General features: G+C 40.1%; 1 protein-coding gene across 5 annotated transcripts in view; it reads right to left on the bottom strand.

Moving 5' to 3' along the window:
* The window catches only part of EPB41L4A (erythrocyte membrane protein band 4.1 like 4A), a 249,202-nt gene that overhangs the window by 56,931 nt on the left and 171,001 nt on the right, over positions 1 to 21,270 (bottom strand). For all 5 annotated transcript variants that reach the window (XM_070571296.1, XM_070571297.1, XM_070571298.1 and 2 more), the window contains exons 10-12: positions 16,760 to 16,851; positions 15,275 to 15,352; positions 10,165 to 10,286 (exon numbers count right to left, since the gene is read on the bottom strand). In XM_070571296.1, coding sequence (XP_070427397.1) covers positions 10,165 to 10,286; positions 15,275 to 15,352; positions 16,760 to 16,851 — 292 coding nt within the window. The remainder of the gene's footprint in view (positions 1 to 10,164; positions 10,287 to 15,274; positions 15,353 to 16,759; positions 16,852 to 21,270) is intronic.

The raw sequence follows: 21,270 nt of genomic DNA, 5'->3' as shown, positions 1-21,270 counted from the left end.
TTGTAAAAACACAGCAGGATCTCACAGCCTGGAATTGCTGGCTACAAGGTCTCCTACCCCTGCTCTGCTCTCAGATCCGCATGGACCTGCAGTGTTTCTCACAGTGAGCCGCCTCCTCTTTCTCTGCAAACCAGGTTCTGTCTTGAAGTGTGTGCCTGGTACCTGGGCTGTAACAGCAGCCTCAAAAGGAGTGGCTCTTCCCAGCTCAGTGACTCATTCTCTGGGCTCCAATTCCAGCTTCTCTGGGGAAGGAACCTGACTGGGGGGTTTCCGCAGGCGCCCCGTTCTCACCCCAGCAGAGAAGGGAGAGGGCGAGGCCTCTGTTACAGAGGGCTGTCCTGTCTCCCCATAGGACTCTTGCTCTTGGCATAGCGCATTGTTCAACATGCCAACCAGGGCACCTACTCCAGAGTGTAAGTTGTTCCTTTCTCCCTTGCTTCACCTCCTCTCCCTACACCTACCAAAACAATCCTGAACCCCAGGAACCCCAAACATTTTTCACATTGATGCCAATAAGTAAGGCAGGCGGAGCCACAGAAATCCACCTCAGATTTCTCAGCCTGAAGACAATGCTGGCAGAGAAATCACCACCATGAATCCTGAATCTGATGATAGAACAAAGCTGTGCAATCTCAGATGCCATCTGCCTAAGAGATCTATCTCAGAACAGAAGCTCCAACAGGTGACAGACACACCCTCGAACCCTGTCTGTAAAGAAAACGGGGTGAGAAAGCAGGTAAATGTGCCTCAAAGGTTAGTAATGTTAAGGCAGAGCCTGGGGAACTGAGACCACAAACCAGCCCTATGGTGGAGCCAGTCCACGCACTGATTTCTAAAGTATGAGCAGACTCGTGAAGACTAGTCTACGGCTATGTTCACATAGAAGTCAACAGGGAGACAAAGCCATGCCAAGCCTGTCCTGAAAGGTCTCTTTTTATTTGCCCCCAGGAAGACAGAACTAATTTCTAACTGTGAGTTAACCAAAGAGGTAAAAACCCAGATTCATCCAGTCAATCTGGACTAAAAGAATAATTTGAAAAACTGTACTGAAGCAAAGGTTGTTGCAATTAATTTCCTTCAATGTGTCACTAAGAGTTTCATTTGAACTTAAGTTTTAAAGAATCAGCTATATTTTTGTATTTAAAGCCACACAAAAATATTGCATATTTCCAATGGCAAAAATATATTTTGTAATATGGGAAGATATTTTTCCCAGGTCTGTAAGACTTCTGAAGTGATAGTTTAAAAAAAAAAAAGCAATACTAAAAAAAGCTTTCCAAAATCCTTTCTCATATTTGGTCCTTTCAATTTTATATCAGGTAAACCAGAGAGAAGGAGAGAGAATTTTAGGAAGAAGAGGGATCTTTAAAGTTCATGTACCCAATTCCTTTACTTTATGGATAATGAGATGAAAGCTTAGAATGTTGAACGACGTGTTACAGATCACAGCTAAGTTAGACCAGGAATTCAAGTCTACTGAAATCAGGTACAACTTTCTTTTTTTCCTCCCATTGTACTATACATCTTCTCAAGGCAAAGGCTTATGTAATCAGCCAAGAGGAATCTAAGACTCCCTCAGCAGGAGTTCTTACAGTGAGGGTCAAGAGGAAGTAGGATCACCGATTCAGATCATATCTCAGTAGATTCTGTAACATTGATTTATCACCTGTAGGAGGAGAGTCACAATCACACTTTATCTAAAACAAAGTTAACACTTAAATTTCCTAGAAATCTTCTCTAAAACCACCCACTTAACAACTCCTGGTCAGAATGCCTTGCCCTATTCCTTCCTGTGAGAATTTATACAATTTCATCCCTTCCTGTCTTGTCTTCAGTTGACCCAGAGAGGATAAACAAACAAAACCTTCAACATACCATCAAATGCCCAACAGGTGTGAGAGCTATTATGTCACTGTCTTTTTCCAGACATTCCTCACAGCGCCCTGTGATTCTCATCCACATACCCTCCCGGTTCCAGAACTTGCTATACTTGCAAGTCACCTCACGTCTTTGGGCCTCCTTTCCTTACCTACAACACGGAGTGACCATCCTCTACTTCATCTAATCCAAGGGCTCTGGGTCCTGCCATGAGTTTCCCTCCTTGGAAACAAAGTATGCTCTGCATGACCTAGAACCATCTTCTATACTTTAAAGCCTGGATTAAAATGTACAAATACAAATGTCTTATGCCCCTCGCCTTGAAGACTTGGTTGTATCTGTTACAATATGGTAGAAATTCCTACCAGATGAATTTTGTATGACAAGTTGTGTATTGTTCCATTACTTTTTCTATAAATTACAATGCATACTTCCTAGCATAATATCAGTGTCCTCATCTTAGCTTTTCAAGAATTTTTCTACTGGAAACTTGAATGTACATTTGAAATCATTTTGTGAATTTAATGCCTTCATGACAATTATCTGTAGGGCTTTTTTTTTAATATAATATGGTAAAACTGCAAATGCTATTAAAGACTACATAGTAAAAATTAATCTCTTTCCCACTCAGGATCGCCAGTTTTTCAGAAACTCTGCCCAGAACCACTACTGTCACTAGTTTCTCATACTGTCTGCAAGTATACATGTATGCATACCCCCATCTCTGATTTTTGTTTGTATTTTTATATAATGGGACCATATTACATGCTGCTGCCCCCTGCTTTTTTTTCTTGCTTATACTATACTCTCAAGATCATCCCATATCAGCACAAATTTATCATGTTCTTTTTTGTTTTTCCTCTCTATACTGTGAACTCTAATTGACCTGAGTTCAGATTCCAGCTCTGGGGCCCTGGACAAGTCCCAGCCTCTGTCTTCTCCCCTGCATAGTGCGAGCATCTTCTAAAAGAAATGAGACACTATCTCTAGGGTGCCTAGTACAGCGTCAGGCATGCAGAAATGCTCAATGACTATTAGTTATTAACATTCCTCTGCCTGTTGAGCTCTTCAGGGGACCTGGCCTTTCATGGCAGATGTTCTGGGACTGTAGAATCAGACCAACACAAATTCAAATCCTGCCCTCAGGTTTCTTGTAACAAAGACATGGTATTTCCTAGGGGGTACATATATATTATTCTATTAGTCCAGTTCCCTACTAACGGATATTCAGGTAGTTTCCAGACTCTGTGATGACAAACACAGCAATAGGCCTGCTCATTTTGCACAGGCGAAGTTGCTGAACTAATAACCTACGGAGGTTGGGACTTAACTTGTGAAATCCCTGATCCAGAGCCCTGGCTTCTATTTACTCCTCATTCAATAACTCTGGCCCCCTCTTGGAGCCCTTTCAGCTTTGCCCTTTGTCTTCTCTGCTTCCACTGTCTGCTTGACATGAAAAATGCACTCAGGTAGGCCTAGCAGCTAGTTACTCCAAATAGGGAAATACATCTTACATAGAAGATGGAATGATTAACTATGTGAACTTTAAAACTACCGCACAATCTTACATTATTACGAATTCACTGTAAGGAGTTTATCATTCCCAATTCGTAGCCACAGAATATTTCAGTGGGGCTGGAACATGGTAAGTATGGGGTGGGAGGTAAAATCAGAGAAGAAAAATGGCTACTCTGAGAAGCAGGAACACACAAAGCGAGACAACCCCCAGCTCTGGGCTCCTAATACTACCTGCCAACAGCTGCCCTTGGGAACTCAGACCTCCGCACGGACAGGACAGAAGAAACCTATAAACAGAGGGCACTTTTTTGACTTGCCCACTTCCCTCATACCCTGTTTATACCAAATCGTCTAGAATGAAGCAGGGGTACCCAATTTCCTTCTGAAGCCCATTCACTGTACTTGAATGACCCTCACCACCCATCACTCTCAAAAGGTGACATCTCCTTCATATAATCATACTACCCTTTATATGTGAAGTTGATACTATATGGTAAATGTAATTCAAAGACAGGCAGACTCAGACTGGTCCATACTGTATACAGAAAGACTTCCTTTCGGTTTAGGAGAAAGAAAGAGTTACCAAGCCCTCCATGTGCTCAACACGACGCTCTACCCATTTCAGACACCATCCCCATGACAACAACCCATGAGGCAAGGGTAACATCCCCATTTACAGATGAAGAAATTGAGGCTCAGGCTGGTTAAGTGACTTCATAACATTGCATAGTTAGTACAAGGATGACTGAGACTGAACCTGGATTTATCAGATGAAGCTCACTCGATCACACTGCCTCAGTCTGACATGCCAGTCTCTATTCATACAGCTTGCCTTTTGTCTACCTTAAAAACATTTAAAAAAATAAATTTCTGATTGCCACAAGCCAAACTGGGCTTCTGCTGACGTCACATCCGACACACTGTGCCAATCAGAGGAAGCGCTCAATAAACGATTCTTACTTTCTGATATTACTGTTTCTCAGCAGCTCAGAGCTATATACTGCATCAAATGAAACTGTACTTCACTCTGTCAAAGCATTTCTCTGTCTCTCCTGCTTTGGGCTGCACCCACGTCAAGTCACCAACAGATGCCGGTCAGCTACCCACACGTGAGTCACTTGCTACGGGTCTAGAGCTGTGTGGCACTGTCATCCCCTGGAGTTGGCCAACTGACCCACTAACTACAAACTGCTTGTGATGGGAATCAGGGAGCACTGGATCCGATTTAGTGACGCCCCCAGGGGAAGCTGGAGAAACGCACAGTGACCCCCAGGGCAGGTGGGTCAGCCATTCCCACCAGCTCTGTCAATCACAGGTTCCAAAGAGGCTGCCATTAAGCCATATGTGGCTCTCAGGAATGTTCAATTTAACACACAGAGACTTTCTTTAAAATGAAATTAATCGCTAATATTTAAAATCCTGGGAAGTTTATATAAATATCCAAATTTCATGTTTCCCTTAAGACCCTGGAAGATTTGGCCACGCTGGGTCTACCCTCCTGCACAGAAACAACCAGCTTGGCCTGAGCAGTACCTGTCTGCTTGCAGACCGGGCACGAACCATCCTCACTCAGAAGTCATTTTCACAACCCCTCGGGCATTTGTTTGCATCATCTTTCACAGATTCAAAGAGGGAATTCCAAAACGTCACCCGATCTTGCTCTTCAGTTGTCTGAAGACGACGCTGCAACTATTTATCTCTCTGTTCATTAGTGAGCTATCCTTAAGAACTTAAAATGCTTCATCAGACGATCCTAGTATTGTTTATCCACTGCAATGGCTTCACCCATTACTTTTCTTACAGCTAATTACGGATTATAGACAAATATTCTGTCTTTATCGCCTGCTTATAGCGGAGACTCTCTTCTGACAGAAACACCTACGTGAGTTGCCAAGACCTTGTCAGAGAAAGGGCGGTACAAATATGCACTTTTCCTTCCTGCCATCTCGCCTCCTGCTTTACCCCCAAAGCTCCTCGGAGGAGGCCCTGGAGACCTGCAGGAATGCTCTGGCTGCCTGCCCTGGCGCTGAACTCTTTGGGTGGGGCAGCAGGCAGGCTGGGCGCGGGGCTCCTGATCTGGAATGCACTTCCTCATAGAGGTGCCAAGGCCTAACCTCGGCGGATTCTAAACACAATGGGTTTTGAGCTACCAAGGCATTTATTATTGCTGATGGAGAGGTGAAAAAAAAGGCCTTTTAAATTTGCAGAGAACTGAGATGCAGGTTAAGAAGAGTAGTCATCGAGTTTGACTAACTCAGAAGAAATAAAAGAAAGTCTTCTAAAGTAACAAGTCATATACTATAAATTAATGATATAAACTAACAAAAAGCAAAAAAGCAAAAGTCCCCTTTTGGTCACAACTTGTTTTCTTTTATTCTTTTTTCTTTTTTTTTCTTTTTTTTTGCTGAGGAAGACTGGCCCTGAGCTAACATCCATGCCAATCTTCCTCTACTTTATACATGGGACGCCTACCACAGCATGGCTTTTGCCAAGCGGTGCCATGTCCACACCCGGGATTCGAACCAGCAAACCCCAGGCCGCCAAGAAGCAGAACGTGCAAACTTAACCGCTGTGCCACTGGGCCAGCCCATGTTTTCTATTATATATAAACGTTAAATGAGAGGTAAGAATTTATGCTGATGACTCCTGAAACTGTAGTTCTAAAATTGTATCACGGAGAGAGTATCAGCAGAATTTAATTTATGAAAACTAATAGCTGGCCTTATTAGAATTTTAAAAGAAAATCTATCTTCTATTTAAACCATAACTCCATTCCTGCCAAATACAGTACAATATAATAAAATAAACTTTTTCTATGTCTTAAAATCAGCTTTCTACCATTTTAATTGTCAATATTTTTAAATAAAAATTTAAGTAACTGTGGCAGGGTAATTTAGTAAGGTAATACTTTTGTTTCCACTTGGTCAGTAAAAAGTAATTTTTCAAAAAACAAGAGCTATTGTTCCTTTCCTGCCCAGCCACCCATGAATGAGGATCAGGAATAGGAAGCTTCTCAGGGAGAAAGCTACTCTGGAGCTGGGAGTGTGGGAGGAAGAAGGGACAGGGCTGGAAGGGCTGCCTGTAGCCGTGGGGAAGGGATGGTGGGGAAGGGACAGAGGCCTGAGGGCTACAGTGACCTAGTGACTTGCAAGCCACTCCCTCACAGACTCCCCCACCCCCACCTCCCAGGTAGCAGAGCCCTAAAGGGGGACTGGTAGCACAGTCTCTCTAGGGAGGCCTGATCCTAAGCACAAGAGGCTCTCAGGCTCAGCAAAGACCCCTCTCACACACGTTCCAGCCCAGCTTCACACAGAACTGCCCACCCTCATGGGGCCTGGAGGGCTGGGACAAGGAATACAGCAGTGACTGACAGAGGGTGAAGCAAAGAGGGCCCTCTTCAAATATTCTGCTCTAAGTCAGACCCTGCCATGTCTTTAGGAGGAAAGGATGGCTGAGATGGGGTCTCTACCAGCTGGGTTCAATTGAGGCTCAAAGCAGAGCACATTTGAATTAGAGGAAAAAGAAAATGTAACATTTAACAAAATAGAACAACATTAATCCCAGCCCCTACAACGTCCTTCAGATGTGTAAGACAGCAACTGTAACATCGCATCGCTGGCATTTGCTAGACAGTCCCTCCCCACCCGGGACAATCACACTGTCAAGGGAAGGATCATCTCTGGGTCCCCAGAACACATCGGAGCTTTGCGGAAGCCAGGCTTGAGAAGTCAGGCTAAAAGTAATGCAAAATCAAAGGAAAATGTGTGCACAGCAAAGTCATAGTTTCTAAACACAGCATTGTTTAATCCTCTTTTTAGAATAAAAATGATGAAAATACACCATTGCTTAAAATATACATAATGAATTAGCATAAATGCTTCAAGATATCACTACTAGGACATTCACTTTAGTTATATTTATAGTCTTCAAATTTTGAAACAGCTTAAATATACAAGAACTAAACATTGGTTGAATAAATTATGTCACATCTATATATCTTTGCAGCAGAAAATTATACCAATCTTAAAATGGTGCTGTATAAGAACATTTAAAAACTTATTAGAACATATCCATGATATATTATTGAATAAGAAAAGCAAGTTGTAAAACATTACTATATTACTTTTGCAGAAAAGATACACAAATGACTAGAAGGCTATTTAACATAGTGTTAGTACTAGAGAACAGAATTTAATATGAAAGATTTTTTTTCTTTTTGGGATGGAAGTTTCTAAGTTTCCTAAATTTTCTACAACCACCGTGTGTCTTATAATAATAAAAGCATAACATTTTCTGCATTTTTAAAAGATCCGCCTGATGCTGACAGGCTGTCCTCGAGAAGCCTGAGCTGTGCATTCGTCACACCCTCAAGCCTTGCAGAAGAGGGAGTGAGTTTTAACACAACACAAAGGGATGGGGGGGAGGCGCCGGGGATGTGGACGTGCGTGAAGGCTCCACACAGTCCCGGGCTGCTCTGGGAAAACTGCATTTCGCTGGCTCTGCAGAAGTGAAGAGAAAAACAAAAGCCAAAACCCTTGTCCCTAAATTAATCAGCTTCTAGATTTTGGGCTTCCAAGGAGAAAGACAGAGAAAGAGACACACACACACACACACACAAGTGTTACAGAAGCAGATATTTTTATAAGAGCATATGAAAAAGAGCAGCAACCTGAGCAGGTTGTAAAAAGCACGTGTGATTCCCACATTTCAAGTGGAATGAAATGTTGATTTGAAGAAAGGAATGCCTTTGATATTCTCAGCCAGTCTCAGAATAATTTCATGAGGCACAGTGTTTCAGAAATAGCATAGGATTTGAAAGTTTGCTTATTAATTATACAACGCTGCACTTGATCCAAATGGGATTTAAGACTGCTCAAATGAAAAGATAAAGACAAAATATTAAGATAAAGGTATTACACATTATGGCTAGAATTTTTGTCCAAAGCCATCTACGTATTATGTAATCTTGACCAAATTTACCTTTTTAAATCTTAGTTTCCTCATCAGCCAAATGGGAATAATGATAATACTTATGTGGCAATGTAATCTATTGCAAAATTAAATCATGTCTATTTTTGCCACTGTAGAACCATCAGAAACAAATTAATTTCCTCCCAGCCCAGTGGGAGGAGGGGACCGACAATCAGATTTAATTTGACTTTAGAAACAGTAGTCAGGTGACATTCTCACAGCCAGCAGCGGTGGAACAAACTCAAACACTTTCTTCACAGGCTTGGCATGAGGATTAAACGAAACTGCATGTCATAATGCTATGTCAATTGTCATGCAATGTTCAGATGTTAATTATTGTTATTAAAAATTCCACTGACTTCACATAATATGGCAGAAAGACCCAGGAGATCTGGGTTCTCATCCGAGCCCCACCCCTGGCTTGCTGCAGGGACCATGTTTTCCTAATCTGTAAAATGGGAACATACTCTTTGCTTTGCCCTACCTCACAGAGTTATTTTCAGGCTGAAGTGAGATAATATGCGTGAAAAGTCTGTGGAGCATGTCAGACAATGGTGATCTATAAGTAAGCCACAAACCAAAGTCAGTCACATTCTAAGTAATATTCAAAGTCAGTAATACAGTAAAATTCTGTGAGCTCTGAGCACTGAACATGGAATAGAACTGATTCATTAGGTAGTTTTATGAAAAAAGTCGTCTGTACTAAAAACAAGAAATCTGAATAATCAAATGTCCACTAAAAGTAGAATGAATAAAGAAACTGCCATACAATAGAATACTCACAGCAAGAAAAACGAATGCACTTCACGATACACTACATGTAACACTGACATAAAGAAGCAAGACACACGGGGCTGGCCCTGTGGCCGAGGGGTTGGGTTCGCGCGCTCCACTTCGGCAGCCCAGGGTTTCACCGGTTCAGATCCTGGGTGCGGACATGGCACTGCTCATCAGGCCATGCTGAGGCAGCATCCCACATGCCACAACTAGAAGGACCCACAACTAAAAATATGCAACTATGTACCGGGGGGCTTTGGGGAGAAAAAGGAAAAATAAAATCTTTAAAAAAAAATTTAAAAAAAGAAGCAAGACACAAAAGAACATATCATGATTCATTCATATATTGTTAAAAACAGGCAAAATAAACTAGTTTGTTCAGGGAAGGCTACATAAGTAGTAAAATTATAATGAAAAATATGGAAATAATTATCACAAAGTCAGATGGGGGTTGGGGAGGGAGGAGACGGTGAAGATGTGATCAGGCAAATAGAAGGGACTTCTGGGCTGTAGTCCATGTTAAATTTTGTGTGTGTGTATGCATATATTTATATTTACATTTATATGTGTATGTGCATATGTATGTATATATATTTTATGTATTTTTCTACATATATTATATTTCACAAAGAAAGACCAACAATAACAAAAAACCAACTGAATTCTGTACAGATGAAGTTATGTCAACAATGTTCCTTTTTGTTAAAAGACTTTTGCTAAGAGTTTGTTTCAATTCCAATCTTAGACACCACAAACTAAGAAATTACTCAGTTGAGATTTTACTTAATCCCTTCAAAAAGAAAGCATAGTCATCAAGCAGATTATGGTAATTCAAGTTGATTACCTGTCTACTTATTAATAATTTCTAATGATTTGCACATTTTCTGGGTCAAATTAAAAATTCTAGTATTAACAATAAAAACACGACAGGGTTTTAGTCCCACCTGAGTATATCTTGTACCAGCAGCCTAAAAGTAAGCGCAAGTTTACATTGATGACTTGGGGGGCTCCATGACTTACCAGCTGGCTGTGTTTGTGCTATTCTCTTAGGGTAAGTCTTGCTTCGACTTCTTGCCACATTCTGATCTGGCCGGGGAAGTTGAATAGAAAGATCTCGACTCATTTGTAATGCCGTCCTGCCACTTGAAAATACAACATTTTGATTAACACAAGTAAAACCACACAGCCACAAAAATCAAACGATGGCTCATGCAGAATACCTGCAAAGTATGGAGAGAAGAAAAAACACAGACTCACACAGGCTGTAAGAATACATGGGTTTCCAATTGGTTCTCACGGCAATATCAACCCAAGGAAGCAGTATTAACTTCTAACAGGAAAGATTTAGGTTAGATAGAAGGAGAATCTTTCAGGAGAAGAAATAGGGAAAAAGGGTTTATTAAAAGAGGAGTTAGGTTTAGATTTAAGTACAATGAGGGGTGAAAAATAGAGGATGCTGATGGTCTTCCAGCCCTACAACTAAATAATAAAGAAATTATGTTGGGCTAAATGACACAAGGGCAATGATTCTATATAAACCAACATGTCCCTGTGTTGTACTCACACAGCAAGTTGCATAGCATCCCCCATAGGACCCCTAGGTGTGACTTTACTCTGAACCCTGTTGTGGCATAATCAACCACTTACTATGCCACCTCACATGATCAAGTCCACAGGGAGATTCAAAGCAGGCCTAAAAGCCCACGCGCGGTGCTGCTTCTCTAGAGTCTGAGGATTCGAGAAGGCGAGCTGTCCCCGGGGAGGGACTAATCTTCTCAAGGAATTGTGTGATTTCATTTGCTGGATTTCAGTGAACATCCATCCTACTAAAAATTTATTTCACAGCTGCTGGCTTTGAGCCAATGAATGACCCCAGCTTTCACACAGGAAAATACTTAGGTACGGGAAAAACGCATTTCTATATGTCTAGTTTGATTCACCACAAGAAGAGCCATCTATGGGAAGGAAATAGCCTTTTAATGGCCCTAAATCCTATGCATCCTACATTTACAGGATAAATATTGGTGAATCTCTCCCGAAAGAGATTAGGTGAAACTCATAAAGCAAAACTCACCTCCTATACGCTTCTGTGAAAGTTTTCCCTCCTTACTACCCCATCTATCTTTATTGGAAATAAAAAGATGCTTGAAACACTCATAAAAAGTGGCTTCTCATCAGGCTAATTGCAGACACCACTTGAAACGAGCTACTATGAATTAAGATGCCAGGTTCCATCTACGAGTGTACTTCGTGTTCAACAGAACATGGGAACCAGGGGGAGGGATGGGGAAGGATGCAAATTGTAACAGGTTTTCCTTCCCTTGAAATTTATTTTTTTTAGAGGCAGCACATAAGGCAACACAAATAGCAACATCTCTCTCCCAAAAACCTGAAAAAGAATTCCATCGAGAGAGCAAAATTCCATTATCATAAATGGTTTGGAGTATGAATATAAGACAACAGACTTTCTTGGCTATCAGAAAGAATTGGGTACTGAGTACTTCTCTACATAGAAGAAAAATATCTGCCCTAAAAGTATAACCCAATATGTGGACCACTGAGGTATTTTATAGTGAGATTTTGCTTTATTACTCAATTTTTCCTCATAGTTTCTCTCCCAGGAATAAAGGAGAAATGAGAAAATCATATCACAAGATTAATAAAACTAAGGTCCAGAAACATAAACTGACCTGCCCCAGCTACAGGGGACCCAGGAGTGGAACAAGCTTTCTGACCTCCAGCTGGTCAGTATGGCACAGCCTCGTGGTGCGGGAGAAGGGACAGAACACTAAGCCATTGGGTTTGAAGTTGCAAACTCAGTTTAAAACATAGTTCTGCCACAACTGTGAGGTCTTCGGCAGATTATTTTTAAAGTCTCCTGGAGCCTCATTTTCCTCATTTATAATATATTTCTACTAGTTCTTACTATTTTCTTGCAGCAGAAACTATCTGACTACTATAGAGACTCAGAGAGTGAAGTGTAAGAGTTCCTACGCTGTCTGGTGGCTCTTCGTAGTGACAGGACAGAGCCTCATTCCCAGGATTACCCACTGCCCTGCCTCCTCACACTCTGGTGCACACACTCCCGTTCTATGCAGAGTGGCACTGCCAGGAGCCCTTCAGCCTCAAAGTGAGGGCACAATGGGCCATCAGTGGGGGAGATGGAAGAGAACAAGATGGGAACAACTGGGTTCAAATCCCAGCTTTGCTACTTTACTTGGGAGTCTTTAATTCAGTCACCCTAAGGTTAAGGGTCTTTATTCAGTTACCTTACTTTTTGGGGCTCAAATTTCTCCTCCGTATAAATGATAAATGAAGACATGATACCTTCTTTGGCAGGTGATTGAGCAGATTAAATACAGCAACACATGTGAAAGCACCTGACGCAAAGGGGGTTCTCATGAGAACCTGGCCTCTCTTCCACGCTTTAGGAAAGGTGGAAAGCTCGCGTGATGAAAGTTGTACAAGAAGGGCATCTGGGTTCCCAGGGGGCATTTCTCAGGCCTAATTCTCATTTCTGGAGTATAAATTTTACACAGCTCACTCATTCATCAAAACCAGGAGTCCCCTCTGAACTTAACAACAGGTAAAAGCAAGGTTAACTTTTAAGGGGCTCAGAGAAAGATATCAATGTATAAAAAAATACTTAATCAATCAAAGATTTAATCAATTTCTATTTCAGCTTAATGGTCTCTGATAATAAGACAACAACAACAAATGAATTAGATTATCCGATTTCATCTCAGGCTTTCCCCACAAATCTAATTTTGAATTTTTGAAAGGATTGGCTGTCACATCTCACTAAAAATGTCTAATTTTTTCCATTATCAAGTAATGACTAGTGTTTCTAAAAGATGCCAGAATCTCCATGGTATTTTGCAAGCTCAAAAATGCAGGAAAGAGAGTAACGACTAAAACACTATCTTCCTCCATCACATACACCTACACACACACATACCCCATTATAAACACATACACAATTATACACACAAATACCCACATTCACACACTGCAGCTACCTGTTTATCCCCCATGCTCTGATGCCTGCACGGTGCAGGAGGGGGCTGTGTGCATTTCCGGAGCTCTGCTTTCATTCCATGATCTCTCCAGAATGTATCAAGAAAGGGGCAGGCATATGATATTTGTTAAAAGCTGGTTATTTTCCCTCTTTTCACAATTAGCAGTCTATGTGCTAGTGACCACCCACCACCCAGCGGTCAGAGACCCAAACCTGCCTAAGCCTGGCTCTGGGCAGTGGGATGGAACATCTTTCTTCCAAGGGTGGTGTAACATTAGTGCTTCCCACATACAGACATGGAAATTTGGGCTTCATTAAGACTTACTAGGCAGTTAACACCAGCCACGAAATCAGAACAGATTTACCAGAGTCTCCAATTGTGTAAAGGTTACCTTTAATTACTTTCTTGGAAGAAATGATATTTAATATGCAAAATTTAATAACTTTCTAATAATAATTCCCAGTAGCCACAACATTTGCATTTCAATAAATTTAAGAAATTAGGTATGGATAAATTTGTGGAAGCCAACTACAGCATATGTTAAACAGCATAATTACAATTTTAATAATATGAACGTTAAGACAGATGCCTTTTCACTAGTTCATTTCAGTGACAAGGAGATAGATTTACACATTCTCTCTAGAACCCTGGAAACGTTTGATGCCTCAACTAGAAGCACCAATATACTGACTATTAGCTGTTCGTCTCATATAAAAGCAAATACTCTTTCCTTAAATTCCTGATAACGATATCACTGTCTAGGGTAGAACCTTGAAAACTTGAAGGTTAAATTTTTGGTTATCAATGAATACCTTCATACAAATTCCAAGAACATCTATAATACAATAATACTTCAGTTTTGTTTTAAGTCATCAAATAAGCAAACATCCAAGTGAGTAATATGTAAAGATGAATGCACTGAACATTTAATATTAATCACTCTTACTGATTATCTCTGGTTTCAAAATTCAAGACAAAAAAAGATGAGTTATAAAAGAGAGCAATTACAATCTGGCATACAATCGCCCTGCAAACATTTGACTCAGCTTTATTTTTAAAGGTATGCATTTCATTCAGTGATGGCGCCAAGGGAAAGAATAGAACAGTGTCCCACCCTCCTGAACAGCATTTCCGCACCTGCTTTGGTTTTACAAGGGCCTAGGACCTGCCTCACTGCCTGAATAATACTGTAGCTCTCTCAAGGCAGAGGTGGTTAGATCTGATTCTTTATATCTCTGGGAACACAATACCATGCCTGGCACATATGAGGTTCTCTCCATGAACAGAACAAATTGAAACCAAACAAAATCTTTTTCAAAACATATAAGACTCCTACTTTTAACACTGGTATTAGAAAAAGACACAAGCATCTGCCTGGCTGCAGGACAATCAGGCTTTTTCTGCAACAGGCTAACAGTTTGCCTAATGGTTAAAAGCATGGGTTCTGGAGTTAGACTGCCAGGGTGTGGATCCCACTTTACTGCTTCCTAGCTGGGTTACCTTGAGAAGAGAGTTGGCCTCTCTGAGCCTTAGATTCCTCACATATTAATGAGGGTACTACTACAGAAGACTGCGATGATTAAATGAAGCAACAAATGGAAACCGTTTAACACAATACCTGGTACTTAGTAATGCTCAATAAAGTTGAGACATAATTGCTAGCATTACTATAGGTAGGTTTAACGGTTCAGGAAACATGATTTGATCCACAATATAAACTATACATTGTGTTACAATAGGGGATCAACTGAATATCCTAAGAACGCCAATCAGCTACTATTGAGAATATTTACTTTGTTTCATAATCACAACATAATTAGAAATAAGTGATAATTGTTTCAAAATGAATTTCTGAAGATAATAAGCTCTACTACATTCTATGGCCCTAAACACAAGTAATGCAGACATTAAATATAATTAAACTTGGAAAATAATTTTTGTTATGAAAGTTTTAATAAACTGTTAAGCTTATGAAATTGATTAGCACTGCGGAAAAATAACAAAAAATTAAATCATAAATTTTAATGAGTATGTATGTATACAGCTGAATATTTGTTTATTCTCTCTCTCTCTCACACACACCCCGCCCCCAAGAAAAAAATGCCATTTACCTATACCGGTGCTTATAACTCATGGATCCAAACTTGCTGAGTCTTCTTGACAATGAATTTGATTCATTTTCTGGCATTCTAATGAATTTTTAACAGAAAATTAGAAAAATACTCATAAATACAGCTACTTATGCAACACTTGTTCAAAAGCTGCAGAGAAAACATAGTGAAACACTAACAGCCAGTCAAAATGCTTTATTTATTCCACATATTGGCAAAAAATAGGAATCATTTATTTTAAGCTAATATTTGAAACACAACCACACTCTAGGATTTTATATATGTATAATATCAAACTACTCAAACTTTCTGAACACTACTATACACATCACTGCCCTAGGAAGCTTTCGTTGTGAATCAACTTATTTTTTCTACTTAATCACCTTGAGAATTTTGTCACTGTGTTGATTTACCCATGCCAAGGTTTTCATGGCAGTTAATCACATCCGATGTAGTGGTTCACACTTCTTCATACAATATACTGTAGCACCTCCCATTCAGGGTACCTTCAATAGACACCTCGATGGGGAGCTCCTCAACCCAGCCCCACTGAACTAGAAACAATACTTCAGGCTTTTTGGAGAACATCCCTCTCCCTAATACAAACTATATAAAAGACATTGGTCATTTTATAAGAATACTTCTCCAACATCATGCTATTTGGGGAAACTGTACTATGCAAATCAAATAGGAAAAAGGAGAAAAGTTAATCTAGTTTTAAATTTAAAAACAAAAAATAAAGCTTAATGTACTACCTGATAAAATATAGTTTTACCTTTACACCATAAGGATGTGAAACAAACAAAAAGTGTCCCCACAATCCAATGGTGAATTCTCCACCCTCATCTTACTTGACCTCCCAGGAGCACACGACACAGTTTCCAGCTCCTTATTCACCATGACATTTTCCTCCCTCATTTCCCATTTTCCCACACACTCTACATTCCCTTCTCATACTCCTTGACTGGCTCTTTTGGTCCTCTAAATGCTGGGAGGGTCCCACAGCTCAGTCCTTGGCTTTCTGCTTCTCTCTCTTCACTTTTCCCATTGCTGACCTCATCTATTCCCCTTTGCCTTAAATACCTACTAAGATTACACGGCCAACCTTGGTCTTTCCAATGAGCCTTGTAAACCCAATTGCCTACTCCACATCTCCACTGAGATGGCTAATGGGCATTACAAATTTAATATGTCCACAGCAGAATGCCTAATTTCCATCAATGTCAAAACTGCACTTTTTACATAAAACTAAAAAAACTGTTCTTGACCCTTTCTTATAGTGTAAGCAAAGAAAATATCTATGTATATGTAAGCATGTATGTATATATATGATTGTATTAATATGATCCAGAGAATTCGGTGGCTAACAAAAAATTAATAAAAAAGAAACACTTAAAATGTCTACTTTAGACAGAAGTCTTGTTGCAAAAACAAATACGATTTTCATTCATTAGGACAATGAACAAAGGTTCCACATTAACATACCTAAAAAATGTATGATGTTCTACACTGCACTTCCAAAGATGCTTGCAGGCAGTTTTACTTCGAGCTTCAAAAAAGAATGAGGTTTCATTGCACTGAAGGAAAAAGAGGGAGAATATGAATTACTGACCACAACATTCTCCAGATGACAGTCACCCTCTAGGTACCAAAAATTCACGTAAGCAGAAAGAGTACTGTTAACACATCAAACAAAGAATAATTATCTCTTGGTAACTATTTCTGGAGGGTTGCCTTAAAACTACCTTCAATTAATTAAAATTACAAAATATAAGTTCCATGTAAATCTTAGTGCTATCGCCTTTATTACCTGCTCCTACATCACCCCATGACCATGGATAGTCAGGGTGATGGCAGTGAATGTACAGCCAAGTTTTCCGTTATAAATGGGCACCAAAATAGGAAAAACACTGACCATGTGGCAGTCAATTCCCAATAAAAAGAAGATACCCATAAACCCAGTTCTTAACTGTATCAATTTCAGGGATGCAGAGGCCACACTCAAAGTGATTTCTGAAGCATCTCAAGAGGGGCCACTGGGAGGAGTGACCACCACAGCAGTGAAATCCAGGCAAGCTAAATAATGTTTCTGATTCCAAGTTTCTCCATTCTGCATCATGTTATTGGGTGAATTAAATGAAATAATATGACAGATGTAAAGTGTCATACAATAGGTATACAAAATATTTTAACTATTATTTCAATCCAAGAGTTACTTAATTATCTATATTTAATACATTAGAAATGCAAGCAATATTAGAGGTAATTCTAATTGTGCAGAAGATACTTCTTTTTTTAAGTGACTGAATAGGAAACCAAGCAACATACAATATAAGTACTAAAATAATAAATCACAGGTGCTGTGAAGTTACATAATTGCTAATTTAGTTTCAAATAAAAACCAAACTCAAGTCTCAAGTGCAGGAATGCCCCCGGAATGTTTCCACGGATTCATAAACGTAAAATTGTCAGCGCAGAGGAATAACTGAAATGATTTTCCCTTCTACTTTTAACAAGGACAAAGAATTTACACGCAGGAAATTTCTCCCAAGCCCATCTGGGATGAGGCTGCTCAATGTAGGAGTTTATTTGTAAAATGAAAGGGTGTGATGAAAACAGAGCCAATATATGCATGTTACAGCAAGGCAAGCTGTAATTCCAAAACTTTGCGAGGTGGAGGAAGAAACTTCGCATGATTCCCAGGTTTCTGGCTTGGGTGCTGCAAAGTACTAAAATACAGCAAGTGGCAAAAACTGGGGATTTGGTTGGCAAGGGAATGGACAATAAGTTCAGGCTATTTTGATTTTGAGGTGCCTATGGAATTGGAAACTTAACACACCCCGTGGGCCAGTAAACAAGCAGGTGTAGACCCCAGGAAAGAGGTCATATCAGCTGGCACAGATGATTTCACCCAAGAGTGTAAAGACATGGCTCAGGAAGATGGCACAGAGTAGATAAAGGTGGAATTACAGCGAAGATGCTCGCAAAGATGGAGAGAAAGAGGTCAAAAGGGACCAGGAGGCAATGGTGTCAGAAAGGCTGGGAGAACAGCTCAATTCTCAAGTGACCCAGAAAGGTCAAAAAGGGTTTGAGGAGAGGCTACTGCATTTCATGGTAAGAAATCTTCAGTGACTTTCATGAATGGGGTAGGGGTTAAATAATTAAAGATGAGGAAGAAACATCAATGAATTCTGAAAGTGTTTTCCCTCAAAAGCAAAACAAACTGTGGGGAGGGGTGGGGGAGGGTACAGAGGAAATCATAGGAGATCCCTGGGGGCGGGGTGGGAAATGAAGTTTCCTGTCAGGAGATGAGAATGCTTAGCGGGGAATTTCTTTTCTTTTACTTTTCTTTTTTAATATATAATAGATATGCTTGGTACAAACACCAAAAGTTACCAAAGCAGATAAACAAAGATAACTACATCTTCCACCGCTGTCCCCAATTCCCCTCCCCGGAGACAACCACTATAAGAGTTTCTTATGTAACAGGTAGGAGTTTTTAAGGTCAGTGCATTATCCCAAAATATAATGCACAGATCATTTATTTTAAAATAATTTTGCTTATGATTGCATTCTATCAGGATGAACCATTAAGAGAAAGTGAGTACAGGACAGGCTTCCCCCCACACACCACGTTCCTTAGCATAAGCTCCCCCATCTCCCTGTGCTTTTCAACAGCCGAAGCCCTGAGGGCGGCAGGACATACAGGGTATTATCACCGACAGGAAATGGTGGCTGGTGATGTCTACTCTGTGACACAGACACTTTCACATTTTAGCAAGAGCGCCCACAAACAACGTGGACATGTACAAACCTAAATCAAACTTTCAAAAAGTTACTACATATAATCCAGATTTCCAACAGTGGAGAAGAAACAAGCATTCAATCTTAAAAATAAAATTAAGTGAATCTCCTCAAACTTTTCATGGACTGGTTTCCACTTTATTCTTCACATAAACGTCTCTATTCTTTTGCTTTTCAAATAGAGGCCTGGTCTCAGGATATCTAATTTTTAACACATTTTTTTAAACTACCATCACTTAATGGAAGGATAAAAGGTATTTAAGATCCAACCAGAATTGGGTTTTCTCAAGTTTCCTTGGGTACAAAATACATTAAAGGAAGAAAAGAGCCCCCCACAGGCCTCCTAATTCCTTCTGCCACGTGCAAACGACAAGCATGAACTCATTCCCCATTTATACAGGGCTTGAAGACCAGCAGCTTGTTTTTTATCCCATTGTTAGCAGAATGATCCAAATACTAACAGGAAGGTTACATAACCTAAAAAGAAGCCAGGTATTCTGGATAAATTCTGTATATTTTTGCCACTTACAGCAACTGCTGGCATGAATTAACTGAGGCAATATTTCAAATATCTTTATTCCCCCCACTCTCCTACCCACCAAACCTTTTCCAAACAGACACACCAATCAGCACCTTTCCATTCATTCATGTAAAGACAAGCAGCTGCTCCACTTACGTCCATTCCAACCTACTGCTAAAATACTTTATCCAAGCATCCAATGCTTGCTTTTGACAAAATTACTCCAACACCTTCACAGCTTTGGTCATTTCATGCCAGAAGCAAAGCTATCATCTGAATCTTTTTTATTTCATGAACTGATGAAGCTTAAATTCCCTGTAACTCAGGTATCATGTGGGAGTTTCATTACTCTGTGGATCTCTGGGTTAACTTGGCTAAAACCCCCAATTCCATCACTTGTAAGAATTCAGGACCTGATTGTATTATATCGTCGAATTCCCAACTCCCTCTGGTCTTCTCAGTCTATCTTCCCATCTTTGCTGGCTATGTTTCTCTTTGTAAGCTTACAAGAAATAAGTCTACTTTAGCCCGGCTTCTCCTAAGACTATTGAGATGACTGACAGGGTCATGGAGGGGCTCCCATAGCAAGCTGCACAGCAGCTTACTCTCCGTGGGCCCACTCAAGCGTCACTGCTCTCCCGAGGCTGACCCTCCTCGTCACACACAGCCCATACTCTGGCTGGTTCCTCCGTTTCCGTCTTGGGAAGCATCCACGACTGGACAGTCCGCCTTCCTCAGTCTCCCTAGAATTATGGGGATGAACATCCTCTCAATCCTATTATTGTACATTTGTCCCACCTCCAAGGTCACCAGAAGTAACTCAAAGCACATTGCAAAGGTCAAATATTTAAGAGTAAAAGAAATTAGGACTTCTAACAATACTAAGATGCAATCATCATATAAATACTGGAAAGGCCAATAGGAGAGAGGTTTCTTATCAATGATCTATAGAGCTAGAAGGGTGGCTGAAAAGACGTGTGAAGATTACAAGTCTAAGATATTATGGGATTATTTATTTTTTTTACATTCAATCTCTACAAGATTTATATTTACTTGGCAAGTGTTAACTTACTTTAGGCACTACAGGGAAAAAACCAAAATCATCATAGGACTGATAGCAAATGACAGAAATAACTTACTTATTGATAAAGCAAAAGAAGGCAAGTTGTGGAACTGAAAAAATTTTATCCTTCAACTGAAAAGAGATACCAGAGAGAGATCATGAAATGTTAAGTGTTTTGAGAAATTTTATCTTTATAAATGGTGAACTGAATGATTGCAGTTGTAAAAGTTGAACTATGTGCGTGTATGTGATAGAGTGGGCACAATGTCTGTTTTAATGACTTCCCCCGTATTTTCCATTGCTTTCTCTTCTAGACATCTTGATTTCAAACCTAGCTAATTCAGAGTGAGCCCTGCAACAAAAATTTACCAGTCTTCTTATTACTTGGGAAAGGAATTTCAAAACACTGCATAAAATATTATCTTTCAAGCTTTTTCTTTACATAGTCCTCCCTCAAGAGTGTTTCTTATAACACTAGTGTCTTGTGATATTGGTATAAGAGTTCCATGGTCAAGTAAGTCTGGGAAACACTGGGTTAAACATCAGATCTTTTAATGTACTAACATGCACTGGGAATCTCCAAGAGCTGGGAGGGTATTGGTGTTCCCC

The sequence above is a fragment of the Equus przewalskii genome, chromosome 13 (genome assembly GCF_037783145.1).
Source record: "Equus przewalskii isolate Varuska chromosome 13, EquPr2, whole genome shotgun sequence".
NCBI lineage: Eukaryota > Metazoa > Chordata > Mammalia > Perissodactyla > Equidae > Equus > Equus przewalskii.
Note: the sequence above shows the minus strand (reverse complement) of the source record. Positions and strands in the feature narration are given on the sequence as shown.